Raw genomic sequence first — 17,523 nt, forward strand, 5'->3', positions numbered from 1 at the left:
CAGGCCGATCGGGAAAACCTGTTTGGTTTAAAGCAGGAGGCTGCGGCCCCGGGAGGCGACTCTGCAGAGGCGGCCCGCAAGCCCCCGCCGCGCCCGGCCCCCGCCGCAGGGGCTGGAGGAGCAGGGAAGGGGCGCTGGAAAGACGCAACCCCACATTCCCCAGGGTGTTTCTGCCCAGCACTGACCGTGGTAGAAGCCAGCCGAGTCCTTGCTTTTGCATACGCTCACCTAGCCTTAAAATGTGCCCCCTCGCCGGGCCCTTTGGAGGAGGCAGATGAGCCTCTCGGCCATCTCTCTTTGCAGAATCAGAGGATATGTTAGAGATCAGAGAAGGGCGATGCACATTATCGGGAAATAGTGGGGTTTTTTTCTCGTCAGTGCCTTACTTTGCTTTGGAGACTCCCTTGAAGTTTGCCGCGTTATTTTACGATACAGTGTGATATTCACAAGGCACCGAGAGAATCTGACGCTATCAGCATTTTTATTTCGTTTTGAAAGGCCGCGGTGTGTGAGGAGAAGGACGGCTGCCTCGGGCAGGGGGTGGCGAGGGCTCCCGGGGACCACGCGGGCTGCGGACACTAGTGGGCACCGGCGAGGCCGAAGCCCGGCGGCGCGGGAGGAAGCGGAGGATTCCTGCTGCTCAGCAGCCGCTTGCTCATTTTTTGTGAATGTCGCCAGGGAGGATGTGGGTTTTTTCTATTTCTCCATGATCTAAGTAATCGCTGGGTCTCAACTGGCCAGTGCTCAAAAACCTTTCAAGTGGCGAGCTCAAGCAGTGCGTTCAGCTTTTAGCTGTGCATAGTTAAACCAGGCAAGCGGCTGAAAACCAGTGGACCCTCTAATCTTTCCTTGATAAGTCCCCGACCGCCGCCGCGGTTGGATGTGTCTGAACTCGGTCCAGCACAGAAACAGGCAACTGAAATCGAGATGCTTTCCCCGAAGTGCAAACTGTATGTCAGACTTGCGGGCGGCAGCCTACACCGCACAGAGCACGCCACGGCTGCTGGAGGGGGCCGGGGTCCGACGGGGAAGGGGCTTTGCGCGGAGGGGCGGGCGCGCCGCGTGTCCTCGCCGTGCGCAGAGGGAAAGGGCCCGGGGGCTGCAAGGAGCATCCCAGCATTTCCAGGCAGAGCCGCGCACTCAGGGCGGAGCGGGCAGGGCCCAGGGCACCGCTGGCGTCCCCCGTGGGCAAACAACGCACACGTCCCACGCCGCGGCCCTTCCCGCGTCGCGCCGCAGGGCAGAGGGCCGAGCCCGCCCGGGTGGGCCGTGCCCCCCCGCGGGTTCCACCTTTGTCGGGGGCAGGAGGTGTCACTTTTTGCTGCTGGCACGTAGAAGGGGCTCCCGGCTGGAGCGTTACGGCTCGGATTCCCGGGTGAAGAAGCCCCAGGGAAGCGCTGGGTATTCGGGGGGCTGTGCCCGGTGGGGCAGCGCGCCAGCACCCCACAGGGGATGGATTCTCTCCACCTTGACTTGCGATGGAAGCCTCGCCCCGAGAGAGAAATGTCTAGCCCCAACTCTGTCATGCAAAGTGACTCTGCTCACATCTCTCCCTGTGGCTCTTTTTTTTTTAATTAGGGGCTGCAAAGAGTGTGGGGGAGGGGGAAGCAGCTGGAAGCCACTAATTATTCAAACTTTGGAGACAGCATCCAGATGAGCTGGGCCATCTCTTCAGGGCAGCGCTTTGTAACCTGTGTGTATCAGGCGGGAGCGATTACGCTACTGTGCAAAGCCTCCATTAAGATATTTCATCATTACTCATCGCCTGCAGCATGTGTTCAGACTGCAGTGTGAGTAAACCAAGATTTCCACGAAGAGAAAGATTTTGCTGTGGCACGAGAGGGCCATGAAAGCCTGCCCCTACCCCCGCCCCCAAGCAATATTGTTTTTAATTGCACTCAGCTGCAAACAGATTTTTTTTAAGTGCTTCCTCGCGTTGTGCCCCCACCTCTGGTTTGTCACAGGTTTTTGCCATGACGCCCATCTCCTACAGCAGCAACTTCTTTCTGCCTTGGGCGCTACCTCCCCTCAGCCCAAACCGCTCCCGAGCCTGCGGGAGAGAGGCTTAGCAGGACGCGCAGTGATGCTCCGGAATGTAGCTGGGCTGTCCCGGCCCCCGGGCGGCTTCCCTGCCCGCCGGCGGCGGAGTACCTTGCCCCGCTCCCCGCTGTCCTGCCCCGAGGGCAGTCCGAGAGGGAAGGAGGGAGGAACGCCCGCCCTGTGCCCCGGCGGCGCCAGGCAGCGGTCCATAACCTCGGTCCCTCGCTCGCATCAGCCTTCACCATCTCGATATCCCGGAACAGGAAAGTCCCAGTTCAGCTTGCCCCCATAAGATCCTGTCTCCCTCCTCCCGCTCCCCTCCCTCTGCCCCTTCCTGCCTTTGGCCCTTGCGAGAGGAGCCTCTTCTTTCCCTGCGGGACGGGGCTGAGGCGCTCAGGGCAGCCGCCGAGGCGGCGGGGAATGGGGACTGGGTTCTGGGGACCATCCGCCTGGGCTCAGCCCCGTGCCCGGAGCTAGCGGTCCGGCGCCCCGCGGGTAGGGCTGCCTTGAGCTCTCAGGGTTGAGCGGAGATTCTGAAGTTAGTGATTTTTTCTTTTGTTTCCTTTTTTTTTTTCTCTCTGCTCTCGGTGCTTCCCAAGTGCCTGTAAGATTTGCAGAGAGAGAGAGAGAGAGATTGGGGGAGGAGGAAGAATTAAGGAGAGGGAAAAGATGGCGAGTTGCTGGAGCAGTGTGGAGAAAGCGGCATTTTTGTGCTGCTTTTTGCTGGCAATGGGGAGCCTAATCTGCTGCGCCCGGCCGGAGGAGGAGGAAGAGCAAGAAGAGCAGCGCTCCTGTCACGGTGCCTTTGATCTCTACTTCGTCCTGGATAAGTAAGTGACAGTCGCATTTAAAAACGTTTATTCACCCTTCAGTGACTCCTTGCAGCAGCAGGGACGTTGTTTCTCCCGTCTTCCCGGACGACTTCTCCTGATGCCAGACATGATGTGTGGGGCTCATTCCTTATTTTTGCTCCCCAAAACTTGCATATCTCCCAAGTGGAGCATTTAGGGGAGCAGCGTCCTTTATGCTGAGTTAGTTGCGCGTGCAAACCTGGGAAATTGGATTGCTTTCAGGTTGTAGCATGTGGGGTGTGTGGTGTGAGTTGGATTTGATGGGAATGTCGGTCAGTGCCCCCAGCATGCCTGGAGTTTTGTGTTAAGACTTGGGCTATGTGCAGAGATGTCACCTGTGGGTCTTAGCACAGGTGACATCTCTGTACCTAAAGACTAGACTGCTTGTATGGAGTGGTTGTGTTTTTACAGGTTCAGTTATAGGAACAAGGTTTTGTAAAACTTATTTTTGCTCAGCTTCTTTGGAGTTGTTTAAACCTGTGTTTGAGTTACATCTGTTAAAATAGGTTGTCAAATACTTCTCTTTAATACTGTGTCAGCTGAATTCAGGTATGGCTGGGGGTGTGATTAAGCTCACATGTGTTGGCAAGTTTTAGCAAGCACTAGCAAAGCAAGTTGTAAGCTGGTGTGCCCACAGGTGTTTTTCAGGAGGTACAAATTTCTGTTTCTTCTGGTGTACTGCTCTGGCTTGTCAGAAGGTTAAAGCCAAGGATTTAACTCTAGGAGTAAATTGTTAGTGTCCCACAGTGTGATGGCTGTGTTACCTAATACATCCTGCGTTACCTAGGTGGCAGGGTATTATGAAAGATGGACGACTTCTTTGTGATTCTTGCCCACAAGCCAGGTATGAAGTCTGCATTGTTCTATTTCCCAGTTGGGAGAACTGATCAATCCATAAGGCCCTCTGCACAGCCTGCAAGAGGTAAAAAGTCACTATTACTCAGGATGTATATTTCTGTATTCAAGAAGGTAAGAAGTTATCATTAAGTAGTGATTCTGGTTTTAGAGGAAAAGAAGCTGAAGATCAAAGGCATTCTGCCTTTCTAAAAGATACACTAATACACCATGTGGTCATTGTTTTGTTTTTCTTTTGCTTGAACTTGTTCCTGAACTAACCTTTTGTCCAGAAAGGACACTGTGGGGGGCTAGTGTTCTCAAATTCATTCCTGCCAGGCTTCCTAGAAGTGACTGGCACTGTCATTCTGCCCAGTTCCCACACTGAATTCCCTGTAGCAATGAATGTTGCTGATAGCAGTATGGGTTCTCTATCTTCTGTAGTACAATTTCTTTGTTACAGTGACATTGAGTACCCCTAGCAATCTCCACACTGTGCCCCTGTGCTACTTTTCATCTATATTTCAGAAAGCACTTTACTGACTGTGCTGTTACCATTCATATTGTATTTGAGGAAATAAAAGCAGAGAAGAGAGCAATTTGCTCAGAGACACTGATCTTCAAACAGTAGGAAGTCGATCATGTAAGCATGTTCCTCTCTAGTACTCTGGACCTGAAATAATGTATTTTAGCAAGCCACAGGTCTTTCCTTTTGTTTCAGATGCTGTCCACTCACTACACTGGTCTACTGGAAACTGGCTATGATCATGGTTGAAGTAAAAAAGTCATGCCTTTGGGTTCCAATGGAAAAATTCTCTTTAGCTTCAGTTGCAAACTCAGTCCTTATAAGCTTTGAGAGTTATACCAAAGAGTTTCTCTGTGGTAAAAAGCTGTGTTAAGAGTTACTTGGGCCCCTCAGTGGTTTTAGAATCTACCTCTGCTCCTAGCAAGTACACAGCATTGTGGTGGCAAAGCTGCTTTTGGTCTCAATGAGATTGCATTACAATCCATATGGGTAACGTTAGAGTGCCAGATCTTGGGAACCGTAGGTCCTGTGCTGGCTGAGGGTGTATTTATCCCAGCTGTATTCTGTGACATCTGGCACAACACAAGGAGCTTTATGGAGGCAGGGAGGACTGACTGAGTGGATAGACCCTGGATTTTGGGACAGTCCATCAGAAAGGAACTAGATAGTGTTGAGAATTCATTAATGTTGAGAAGGGTAAGGGTATTTCAGGTAGAGAGAAGGCAGGAAGCTGGTCAGAAGCATCTGGTAAATCTGTAAATGCAGTGGACAATTTTTTTTTTAGAATTGGATCCATGCTGACATGTATCTGTAAAGAATTCTGTCTCTAATTTTAGATGGGAGAAACCCCAGAAAAACCCAGCCATATACACCACAAAATATCCCCCTATGGCTTGGGGATTGCCTCCCTTTGTTGGTGCCCTGCCAGTCTGGAGTTAGATGCATTCAGCCTTAGTTAGCTGTCTAGCACTGGGATTGAAGTATTGGTTCTGTGAAAACACTGGGCTTTAATCCTGTGACCCTGTAGTGAGCTGAATGACAGGTCCTGTCTATAAAGTCAGCCTGGTTGAACCAAAAAGACTTTAAGTCTGCCTTGCTTCCCAATAGAAAGATGTAATCACACATCAGTAGGAGGCAATTTGGAAGAAGACAACAAACCTTTCTCCTCATGCAGTGTATGCTACTGCAATGACTTTGTTGGGGCATGATTTTTCCTTTTCATTCTGCCTGGCAAAGTCTCTGGGGATTTAATCCTGCAGGCAACAATCATCAGATGGAAAAGATCATCTTCTGGTGAAGTTATTGGTGTAATACCTATGCTACCAATTAGAAAAAAGAAAATTGCTGTTTTCTTACCATTTTTCTCTGCCTGGAGTTGATTGCAGTCCTTCATGTTAACTCCATAGGATAGGCAAGATCAGAGCAGTGCTACTAAACCTTAGATGCCCCAAAAAGCTGGCATAATGAAAGGGAAAAGCAGCATGTGTGGGAGGGAGAGCAGCCATCATCCTCCTTAGGATTGTCTGACTGTGCCAGAGCTACATTAGGACTTGTTTGTCTCTGGGGATGCTTGAATGAGGAAATCTCTTGAAGCTGGAAGAACGGGACATTTGCTGGCTGCAGAGGCAGCTGCCTAGAGTCTGCAGTCTTGCACTGTCTCTACGTTGTGCTTTTTGAGTTATGCAGGCTTGAGCTTGTTTGGAGGTGTAGTGGAAGACTTTAAAGTATCGTATTGAAGCAGCAAAGATTCTTCTGTTTGCAACTAAGTCACTCTCTGATGAGGTAAGGCAGTATACATTGGAGTTGGCACACCTACCTCTCCTATGGCATGTAGTAAGATCAAGTCACTTGTGATAGCAAAGATCTCATTTTTACCTTTAAACCACATAAAAAGCTCTTAAGCCAGACATAATTGATTGTTGAGTAGTTCTTATTTCCTTTGGTTGCTTCATGTGCTTATCCTGGTGCACAAAGGACTTGTTTCAGTCCCATCCCAAACTGTGGAGGACAGGCCCTGTTAGGGATTTGACTACTTGACCATCAGGTCTTATAGTGAAATATTTGTGCTTGAGAATGTAAATAACTCCCTTTCATCCTGCCTTGCTGTTAACATCCAGCTGTTGTTTGTAATCATATTGAATTGCACTTGAAGAGAAGAAAGGATGACTGACCTCTGGTGTTTCCTAATTATAATAGTGCCTGGTAGCATCATTATGATTGTTTATTAATGCAACAAATAGAAACCCTTTTAAAGCAAGGACTTATACTTAGCATAAATATCTGCTGCTGGCAATGCTTGACATGACAGGTCTGAGCTCCACAGCTATCTGTGTTGCAATTTACCAAATATGAAGCAGTTTCTTGATTATTTTTGACTGTGAGGTAGAGAATAGTATTTTGTTATTTTTCCTATTTGGGATGTTTGCTAAAAGTTGTTTAGATTTTGAGGAAAAATGAGCTGCACAGGCTTGGGAAAATGTTTCCTTTTTCTACAGTGCAGATTACAGCAGCAGAAATATATTGATAGTGTTGGCTGGTTTTCTTGGATTAAAACTGTTATGTTCAGGCGTTTGGCTTAACTACATTTTCTCCACTCCCCATTTTCCCCCTGAACTTCTGTATAGTCCCTCTTTGTCTCTTTGGGCCCACAAATGTATTGCCTTTCACATCAATTTTACTTTGTCTCCTGTGCTCCCAAGAGCTTCTGTGTCACCAGCAACTTTGGTAAAGACATCAGTACAATGTGCCCAATCTCTCACTTGTAATCCATTTTGCAGCTGCCTCTCTTTAAATTTAGTAAGCCTTGCTCCAGAGGTGAATGTCGCTGGTGGAGAGCTGGTGGGGAAGAGCACAACCTCTTATTAGGTGGGATTTAGCTACCCTGTCCAATATCCTTCCTGATTTTGTTTTTTGAGTCTGTGCATCCCTTTTCAACTTGCCCTTGAAAGGACAGTTTTGTGGGTGTGGGAAGTGTCAGGAGGGAAACAGGTTGATCCTTCCTGATTTGCCAAAAGCTTTCAGAACAAAAGCTGCTTTTTGAGGTCACCTTCTATAATTTTAAGGCAACTAGAGGGAATTGCTGATCTCCACATATCTTGTTTTTTGCACAATATCCCATATTTAAAGCAAACAAAGAGCATTTGGTAAACACATTATTTGCTTCCCTCCCCACCCCCCCAGATTTCCTTGCCAATGGTTTGAATGAATTTAGCACTCATGAATTACAAGTATTAGTGAGAGCAAAATTTTTTTGCCTTAGGGTCTCACTGCACCCCTCTGCTTCTTTTCCTGCCTCACATAGTCCCTGCCTAAGATCATTAGGATGGAGCTGGACCTGTAGGAACTTCTCCAGCTTCTCTCTCCATGCTATCTCAGCCCACTGCCACTCTGTGTGCTGGTTTTGCAGAGTGTGTGGGAAGGGGATGAGTGGCTAAACAACATTGTTGTGGTTGGAAATCAAACTGCTGGCAAAAATAGGTGTCCACACACATGTTCTATCACCTACATTAATTACATTTGCAAAGTTTGTATCAACTGACTTTTAAACCACTGCTGTTTCCACTAAACCACTGTTTCCTCTAAGTAAGAACATCTACCTCCTGCAGCCAGACTTCAGATAAGATATAGAACTTGATGCGTGTCAGCTGAGAGGAGTTGCTGTCTGAACAAAAGTATCAGCTTTGTTCCTTTGATAACACTGATTTCTGTGTGCGCATTTAAAAGTGCTTTCTGACTTCCCTCACTTATAACTTGACCACATGGTCTACCATGACACCTCTCGTAATCTCCAACTCCTGTAAGCAGTATTTTTTTTACTGTTTTCAAAACATAATCTGTTGGTATTTTGCCTTTGTATCTTTCTTTGTTGTGGTTATATTGCAGCCAGTGTTATGATTTGTTTACAACCAGGTATAATTGCTTGGAATGTTTCAAAGCAAATTTTTATTCTGTCTCATACATACCTATGTTATTTGAACCAGGTTTTATTTGTTTGTATTTTGTCTGATATTTTTCTGCCAGCTTTGGCTTCTTTCAGGAAAAAAGAAATATTCAGGAAAACCAATTCTCCTTCCTTCAGTCCAAGAGAAAAATTCTTTATGAAACACAAGGCAAAGCTAATGGGTAATGATTATTTGACAGAAAACATGTACAGTTAACGGGAAGAAAAAGCCATGGCAGCTTGTCATTTGCAGTCTATTTATGCATGTAACTAAATCTGATTTATTTGGGGCTTGAGCCAAGGAAGTAAACCGTAAGATTCCCACAGACCTAGGATTATTATTCATGTGTTCAGTGACTAAGAATTTCCTTACTTTTGTCTGGGTTTGCAGGCCAAATTCACTGTTCTAAACTGTGAATTTGCATGAGGTGTAGTAGGATTGAATCTTCTAATCTCAAATGGAGAAATGAATTGACTCCTGTGAGCTGTTAACAGCTCAAGAGTTATATATCCCTGCTTCTGCCTATCATTTGCACCTTGTTAAGAGTGTTGCAGCATGGCTGGGATTGTGTGCCCTGCTTTGCTCCCTGTGTTGTGCTGCAGAATACCAGGATGCTCAGAGTGGGTCTTCTTGTCCTGATGCTGCTCAGAGCATCCCTGGAGCTTTACAGGGAGATCTGAAGTGGTTGAATGCAGTGAGCATCGCTTCTGAATTTCACTTTGTGCCCTATTGTTGGTGAGGGACTTAGCAAGAACTATAGTATAGCACCAGGTGGACAGGATTTGTGAATGAAATGGATGACTGTAGGATCAAAGGGCAGTGTTTTGTTTGAGGCATGATTTCAGAGAAATCTGTAATATTGCTGCAGACTTTATTCGTAGGACAAAAGCTAACTATGACATTAATGGGTTTGGTCATGAAACTTTTGGATTCATGTACTTTGGGTCATATGCTCGAATGCTGGCCTAGGATTAAAGCCCAGTTTGCAGTCACTTCTCTGCATCTTCCCCTCCCCATTCCAGCCCTTGTCTTGTCCATTAATGTTACAAGTACTCTGAAACAAGGGCTGTCTCAGAATGGCTCTCTGCCCGTGTTTCTAATTGTCTCTGGAGCAGATGATAGAAACTAGTCCTTTCTTGCCTGGGTGCATCACCCAGTCAAGGTCCCTTCCATACTTGCTATATGCATTGTTTGGGAGAGAAGGACTCTTGTCATTTTGAATGCTCTAGTAGCTCAGAAGGGAGCAGAGGGGTGGATGAACACTCGGGCATGTCTGAAACCACAACAGACTAGATGCCCCAGGGTTTGCTTTTATTGCAGAGCCATTATTAGCCATGTGCAAGAATTCTGTTGTCTACAATGTGGCTGTGACCACAAAGAGCCCTCCAAATAACAATAGTGGCACATTTGTGAGCAATGGGCCATGTACAGGGCCACTGTTAGCTCAAGGGGGTAGAGACTTATGGGGACCTACAAACTTAGGAGGTCTTATACTCTCCTGACACCATATTCAGACTAAACCCAGCATCAGTAATAATGTTTCTTTTACTTGCTCCAGGATGTCTGGAATTGCTGCCTTCAGCTAATCTGCAGTTGAGGAAAATGGGCATGGGGGGTATGTGTATGTGGAACAGGACAAGGGGCAGCTCTGTGCTTTCAAGGGGTTTCACTCGGTCAGTTTCAGCAGGGATGAAAGGCTTTGGGTCCTGCTGCCTTCTCTGTGTACATACGGTAATAAAAATATTTACTGTTTGGGTAGTGTTGGGGTTTTAACTTTCACTGCAAAGCTGCATGGCTGCTGTACATTGTACTGGGTTGATCCATGTGGGCTCCTGACAGTGAATTCAGTAGTAGCCGTGATTCATGTGTGCTCTAGGACAGACACAACTGGCCCTCCTGCTATTTGCCTGCTGAACTGACTGGGCTGAAAGTGGCACCCCTTATGCCAGGGTTGTGCTGCTTCGTTTCTCTGGGCTCCAGCTCCCATTGCTGCTGGGAGCACGTAAGGAGAGAAAGTTTCCAATTTATCTTGCCCTTTGTCTTCACAAACATCAGTGAAATACTTCAGACTGGATAGGCACAATTCTAACATGCTCATGGTTTTTATGCTGACGCAGAGCTCTGCTAAACCAGAAGGAATCACTCCAAAATTGGCAGGAGTGGAATCATGCCTTGGAATCACATCACTTCCTTCCACCCCCAGAAATACTCACTGACCTCCTCTTTTCCCCCTCCTATCAAGCAGTAGCAATGTAAAATTAAGGAAAAGAGCAGCAGCAGGAGCTGCAGCAGCAGCTGCTCCTCTGAGCCCAGTCCTGATGAGGCTGGGAGGACATTCTTTCCTGTGTTGTGGTTTGCTGACTTTTCTCTTTGTCTTGTGTGTAATGGGAACACAGCTCATGGAGCAGGGAGCACGCTCAAGGCAAATGGCTTCTATGGGGTTTTTTTTAGCTTCACTTGAGCTGAATTCTGGTCCCAATAGCATAAGTATAAACCTGGAGAAATTTTGCTACTTCTCTGGTCCCACTCCAGGTTTACCCCAGTGAAAGCAGCAGCAGAAACATGCTCTGAGATGCTTTCTGGAACATTCCAGCTGCCCACAGCAACTGTGTATTTTCCTTCACTGTGAGAATTATGGCACCTCTGAGGGCTGAAGCTTCACCATCCCACTTGACTCCAAAAGGTACACAAACTGCTTGTCAGCTGTGGGTCACCATCCACAGAGGTCTTGTGATGCCTCACTACTTTGCAGAGAACATTAGGCTGGCTGGGCTTCTTCAGCAGGGAAAGTGCAGGGAGGAAGGCCAGGGCCTGGCAGGGTAGTGGCAGCCTTTAATTGATGTGAGGGGCTGAACCAGGTAGGTGATGGCTGAAAGCAGGAAATCTCCGAGGCGTGAGCCTGAAAGATGGATCTGACTGCAACACAGGCTTTCTTTTTTTGCAGACAGCCACAGTGCTGGCTCGGTGGACCTACTGGTACAAACCTCCACAACAGGATACATAAGTGACATAGACCCTGTCTGTGTCACTTCCCCACAGCTAGTCCCAGATGTTGATGGGGGTGGACCAGTATGTGTCCCACCCCACCGCTTTTTCTGCACAGTGATGATCTTTGAGGTGCTACATTTTTTTCTCCTAGTATGATCTAGCCACAAAGGGCAACAAGTTAGTTTATGCTGACAGAAGCAGTGATTTTGCAGTGTGAAAGGTAAGATTCCAAAGGCAGTGGAATGGCTCAGGATTTTCAATAGTGCAGGGCAGTTCTGTTTGTCAGTGGTGGAACTTGTATTTGACGACATAGTGTATCATATAGCAAATATTTTAGTGTTGTAATTTTTGGTTTAGTCTGCCATCAAAGCTGCCATTGCTGGAGGTATGAGGTCAGGCCTCTGGGGCAACAGAAACTATCAGGCCAAACCCAAGAAGCCTCCAAAGCATATATACACACACAGACACAAAATGGCCAAAAATGTCCTTCACAAATAGCTTTACAAATAGGGATATTTAGAGGGAAGCTTGGGTGGGAGGGAGGGGAAATCAGGCTCTTCTATAAGCCAGGCCATTCCCACTGGCATTCATGAGGAGTTTGACATGACTGGCATTGATGGCATTTTGGCACCATTTGCAGTGGGAGAAGACACCTGGACTTGGAGGAGTATGGTGGGGAAAGTGATTCAATGCTGATCACTTCACTGGTACTCCCTCTATGGGATTTTGAAACCAACATTTTCTTGCTAGTATTTTTGTCTGGCCTTGACTTTTCCCTGTTGATAGACTGGGACACTTTTGACACTTCCCAGCTGGTAAGCAACATGTGGGTGCAGAATTCCTCTTGGGGTGAAGAACACCCACTGCTGTGCTGAAGTAACTCTGCTCTGCAGGGCTCAGTGATGTAGAGCTGGGCACTCTGAGAGCACAGTACACTTCCTGTGAGGACTAATCCATGACAGAGACCTCCCTCGTTTTTTGGGGGTGGGTGCCTATTGATTTATTACAGTCAATTCTCAGTCTTGCTGGCTGTACCCTTTCCAAGAAAAAAAAAAAAAAGGGAGAAAAAAGAAGTAATTCTGGCAGTCCTAAGAAGGTACTGGAAATGCTGGTTTGTTGCAGTTCAAAAGAAAATTTGCTGCTACTTTCTTTTTTTTGGATTACATCAGTGCCTCTGCATCTGGCCACAGAAATTTGATACCTCATCTAAAATAGGTCAGTCTTTTCCAAGTAAGAGACTATGGCTATGCTGTGTGGGCAACTGACTTCACTGAAAATTTCAGGAGTTGAATTTAAGTCAGATGGCAAGCTCAGAATGAAATGGAAAGTGTTAGCTTCAGGGGGGTAAAGAATTTTTTTAGAAGTTGGGAGCTGTAGATGCATCTTGGATAGATTCAAGGAAAATCTTTGACTTCATCATGTTTTGAGATTTAGCCTGGGACTTTCATAAAAATCCTGGAGAACTATAGGTGTTGATAGGGTTAATTTGGTAATAGTGACAGCACCTTTCATTGGTGCTGTTCACAAATTATAAGCACGTTGTTGCATAGCACATATAAACTGGGGACTACAGAGCTGTGGTTTGAGCAGTCCCTAGTGTTTTGTTGCCCTCCCTTACTGCCTGAAAATTTCTTCATTCTTTTATAACCAGTTTGTTCTGTGAATGAATCACTAGTTCTCCAGAAGAGCAGCATGAAAGCACAGGGTTACACAAGATGATTTATTTTAGCTTATTTACTTCAGGAGATTCCTTTGGTCCTTGTCCCTTTATCTTTGCTCTTCTCCACTCCACCAGCACTGCTGCAGGGCAGGCAGTGCCGTCCTGCATTGCACATGTGGGCTTCTGTGTCTGACATACAAGGGCAGGAGTGACTGGCATAATATCACTTGGAAATCCCTTAGTAGAACTGAGGATTGTAGTATGTAATTATTTTCTCATGTTTACACAGAAAAATGCCTAACAGCAGTAAGAGGAATCCTACTGCTTTATAGTTAAGTTTCAGAACTTTGTTTTTAGTTCTGCATCTAAGCCCCTGTGATTTTGTGTGCCACTGTTTCATTTATCCTGCTGTCTTTTTATCTGCCTGAGACACCTGATAGATGAGTTCAGCAAGCAAGGAAAGCAAATGGGTCATTCTTTCACAAACACCACAGTCCTAGGGAGGGCTTTAAAAACCATTGACTTTCATGCTTTGTAGCCTTTTTAATGTATTGAAAGTGTATGGTATAGATAAATCTATAATTTACTGTAGGGTTGCTGTATGCAAGGCTCTGTTTGAGGTCTCAGTCCCATCGGAGTCCCCTGCTAAGACTTGGCAGAAAAAAGCCAGGGAGTGCCACTAATGTAGTTTTGTATCACAGAAGTGGAGCAGGAGTGTGTAAGTGTTCTGCATGTAACTAAGTTGTCCAAGTTTTCGCAAGAAATCCATAATGGAGCCAGGGTTTGACTGCCCAGAACATTCATCCAGCAAATTATCCAAGAGTACTGCCTTTCCCTTCAGAATTATTTCAAAAGCTTTCTCTTTTGAAACAAGCAGTAATTCATGGAAACATTCTCCCACGCATTCTGGGAGAATAGAAGATCAGTCAAGACTTCCTGTGTGGCTGCAAGGGCATAGCTGTGCTCTAGGAAAGTAAATATTCTGATAGCAGATAATTTAATGAAGTCCAGTGAAATTAATTAAACTAGAAGAAAGTATTTATATTTAATACTATAAAAGGAACCAAAGCTAATGGTTTACTGAGCTTGTTTCAAAATTTTATGGTAAACCGTTTCAGACCTCTTACTACTTATCTGAGTCAGTGGGTTTTGTCTTCATGGTTCTTTTTACGGCTTTCAACACAACTCTGTGTAATTTGTGTCCCTAACCACCTTTGGAGTAGGCCAGGCTTAAAATTTAAAGTGGAACAAGGAATTTCACTGCAAAGGAAGATTAATCAATTATGTTTTGTATGCAGATCTGGAAGTGTCAAAAATCATTGGACTGAGATTTACTCCTTTGTGGAAAGCCTAGCTGAGAAGTTCATAAGGTAAAGTTCTTTTGAGATGATACTTCAATTTCCTGTATATAATTTTTTTTTGTTGTTCAGTGCTTATTAGAAAATGAATTTCTGCTGAAGTAACGTGTGATGTGGATCTGGCCTGTTCTTCTCTTTCAGTCCAATGTTGCGGATGTCTTTCATTGTTTTTTCTTCACGAGGCACTACGATCATGAAACTAACAGAGAACAGGCAAGTACCTCCCACAGCATTCCTCCAGAAATACCCTCTGTCCCTTCTCTCAAACAGCGAGTGGCCCCACACCCAGAATTTGGAGATCTGTCTTGGTCCTTGGTGTGGCGCCAACTGAAATCCTCTCCTCCATTCCCAGCTGGAGGAGGGCTTAGAAGGTGTTTGGGTGTCCCATTTCAATTTTCTTTTCAGCTTTGTAAGAGAAAGGTAGCACTGGGCTGTCTGTTCTTTACTGTGGTATTGCACAGTGGGAGAAACTGCATTTCCAGCTGAGGATTCAGGTACATACTTGTTATCCCCAGCTCCCCAGATAAGGGTAATTTTTGTGTAAGAGATCTCAGACCCTGAACTGGTGAGCAAAGGAGTGTCTGAGGGTCCCCCAGTGCCCTTGGAAGGGACTCAAAGCCCTGACCTTTACACCAGCAGCTGCTTGTCCCCGGTGCTGGAGCAGGACCTCACCAGGCTGTGGCACCCCTCTCCTGGGCTGCCTGCAAATGGTACCCATGTAGGGATGATTTGTAAAGCCAAGTGACAGGCTTTGTAAAAGAAAAAGCTGGAGCAAAATTTTTGTTGCCAACTTCACAACCAAATTCTCTTTCTTTAAAAAACCCCAAACCGCCACTGAAAAAAGCCCCAACACAAAAAAATCCCACCCCCCAGAAAGTATTATTTTTAAAATTTATTTTGCCTTACACATACAAATCCCCGTCATTGGGGTGTTTCTAAGTATTTTTTTTTCATTTCAGCTTAAAGCCTTCACTTTCGCTGCTGCTGCTGTCTGTGTGAGAGGGCCTCAATAGTACAGGGCACCCTATAAAATAATGGGAATTTTGGAGCAGAAAGAACAACTACTCCCTCAACTTTGTACTCCAGGGTCTCATCCAAATCCAAAAATCCTGCAGGGCTCTTGCATTTCTGCTGGCTCCCTTGAGTTTTGTTTCTGGTCTCCATGTATGTTGGTGACAGAGCTCAGACTTGCTTACATTTCCCTGGGTGAATCTCCTCTTTGCAAGGTGGAAAGTAGACAGGAACCCTCCGTCAATATGCTGAACATGGTATTAGAGTGCTTCCTGTCCTGAACTCCTGTTCCCTGTATGGATCACTCTGTGCCTTTTCAGCTCATTTATACCTCAGAATGGTAAAAATGGGACTTTTGCCCTATGGACATCCCCAACCCCAGTTCCTGATTTTTACCTTCATCCCATATAGCCTCCTGTATTCTCTGTAATTGTGATTGTATCATCTAAAATACCCAGTTGCAAAATGGAGTTTAGAAAGGTTCTCACTATTCTCTTAAAAAAAAGCTGCCCCATGGCATCTGGAGCTGATGTTTGAACGGCCTGTGTCTTATCTGTTGAATATTTGTGCCTTGTGTTCCACTAATATAATGAAAACTTCATCAAGAATCAGGGTCTTTTGGTGATCAGTGGTCAATTAAATTATTAATGTCCCTGAACAATTCTCTTGGTTGATAGGTGTTTGGGGAGTAAGAAGCTGTGCAACAGGGGTCATGACATGCATGTGCCTCTCTTTCCAGGGAGTAATCTATGCCCCAGGAAGGTTGATCAGTCCCTGTTCTAGGATAGGAAATTCTCATCATTCCCATCCTGTTCTCTTATCTTTTGGCCTCTGTCTTTAAAATGGAAAAATCCTAATCCAGACTGTTGTGATGACTGGTTCAATATGGAGTTTTAATTTGTCCCGTTTTTGTGACAGGGTCATAAGCTTTACAACTCTGTTGTGTTCTGCAGTTTGTCAAAGTTTAATATCTGGCATTGGCTTTAATTCAATCTTATCCTGAGAGTATATGAGAATGAAGGAGCAGGGACAGAATTGCATCTTTAAAATATGTTACCCTAATGCTGTACCCTATGTCTGGTTTTGTGCTCCCCTGTGTGTTTGGCTTAGAAATTGTGGGGTTTGAAAAAAATCTTGGTTCAACCAGTGTTTCAACTGATGCCTGTGCACTCTGTGCAGTTGATTGACAGGGTGCATAATCTAGCTGTGGTACAGGAATATCTCAACAACAACAACAACAAAAAAATCTTCTAATAAAATGTTTTCCTGGGATTTCTTTGTTTATTTCTGGTTTTTTTTCAATCCAAAGGGAAGCCATAAGACGAGGGCTCAACATTCTTAAGGAAGAACTCCCTGGAGGAGACACCTTCATGCATGAAGGATTTAAAAGGGTACACATCATGGCACCTACTTTCTTTGTTTTACACATATAAACTTTGCTTACTTCCTGCTGGTATACTTCAGAGCTAACCATGTTCTACACTTCGTTGCAGGCAAATGAGCAAATTTACCATGAAACCTATGGAGGTATGTGTTGTATATCATTCATAGTGGATATCTGCATGGAAAAGACAGGGATTATAGTTCTTTTTATGACCTGCAGTAAACCCGCTGCAAGATGTATTGGAGAAGGAGTGGTGTTATGCAACACTGCATTCCATTTTGATACAGCCCTACTTTTATATGCGTGATTCATGGTTTATTGAGATCAGAGAAGACCAGTATGATCCCAGATCTGACCATTGCAGAATGCAGACCAAACCATTGCAGCCGGAGCTGCCCATCTTGCACCCAGGAGACAGGAATACCCCCGCTCTCCTTCTTCTGTCCCGATGCACTCACCCCATCTGCTTTGTGGTCCCACATCCTTGTTCTCATTAGTGTAGGTGTGAAGGAGGACTTTGCATCGGTGTGAATGATGTGTGTTCAGATTCTGAGTTGCTAAAATGTGCGTTTTCACTAAATTTTTAGAAGAAAGTGTATTTGTGGTTTTTTTCTGTGCCGAAAGAAGACCTAGTTAGTTAACAAGACTTGCCTAGTTCATACCCTGGTGTGAGGTTGCTCTCATTTGTGAGCTGATTGTCTCTTTGGAAGATGGAGAAACAGGTCAGTGGTTTTTTATTAAAATAGGCTGTGTGAGTAGGAGCAGCAGCTCTGCACAGTGTTGCAGCATTTCTGCCAGTAAAATCAGGAGTCCTGAAGTGTCCGACTGAAAACAATTTTACTTCATAGTATATAGCTGCGAGCTAATCAAGTATTCTGTAAATTGAATTAGGAAAGAAAAAGAGTAGATGAGATCTGGATTTAGAAGCTA

At 45.5% G+C, this 17,523-nt stretch overlaps 1 protein-coding gene across 1 annotated transcript in view; it reads left to right on the forward strand.

Moving 5' to 3' along the window:
• Nucleotides 1–2,229: 2,229 nt before the first annotated feature.
• Nucleotides 2,230–17,523, forward strand: part of ANTXRL (ANTXR like) — a 57,966-nt gene continuing 42,672 nt past the window's right edge. The window contains exons 1-5 of the mRNA XM_048310722.1: nucleotides 2,230–2,870; nucleotides 14,139–14,210; nucleotides 14,340–14,411; nucleotides 16,519–16,600; nucleotides 16,703–16,736. Of these exons, the coding sequence (XP_048166679.1) occupies nucleotides 2,710–2,870; nucleotides 14,139–14,210; nucleotides 14,340–14,411; nucleotides 16,519–16,600; nucleotides 16,703–16,736 (421 nt within the window). The 5' untranslated portion in view covers nucleotides 2,230–2,709. The remainder of the gene's footprint in view (nucleotides 2,871–14,138; nucleotides 14,211–14,339; nucleotides 14,412–16,518; nucleotides 16,601–16,702; nucleotides 16,737–17,523) is intronic.

The sequence above is a fragment of the Corvus hawaiiensis genome, chromosome 8, assembly GCF_020740725.1.
Source record: "Corvus hawaiiensis isolate bCorHaw1 chromosome 8, bCorHaw1.pri.cur, whole genome shotgun sequence".
Lineage (NCBI taxonomy): Eukaryota > Metazoa > Chordata > Aves > Passeriformes > Corvidae > Corvus > Corvus hawaiiensis.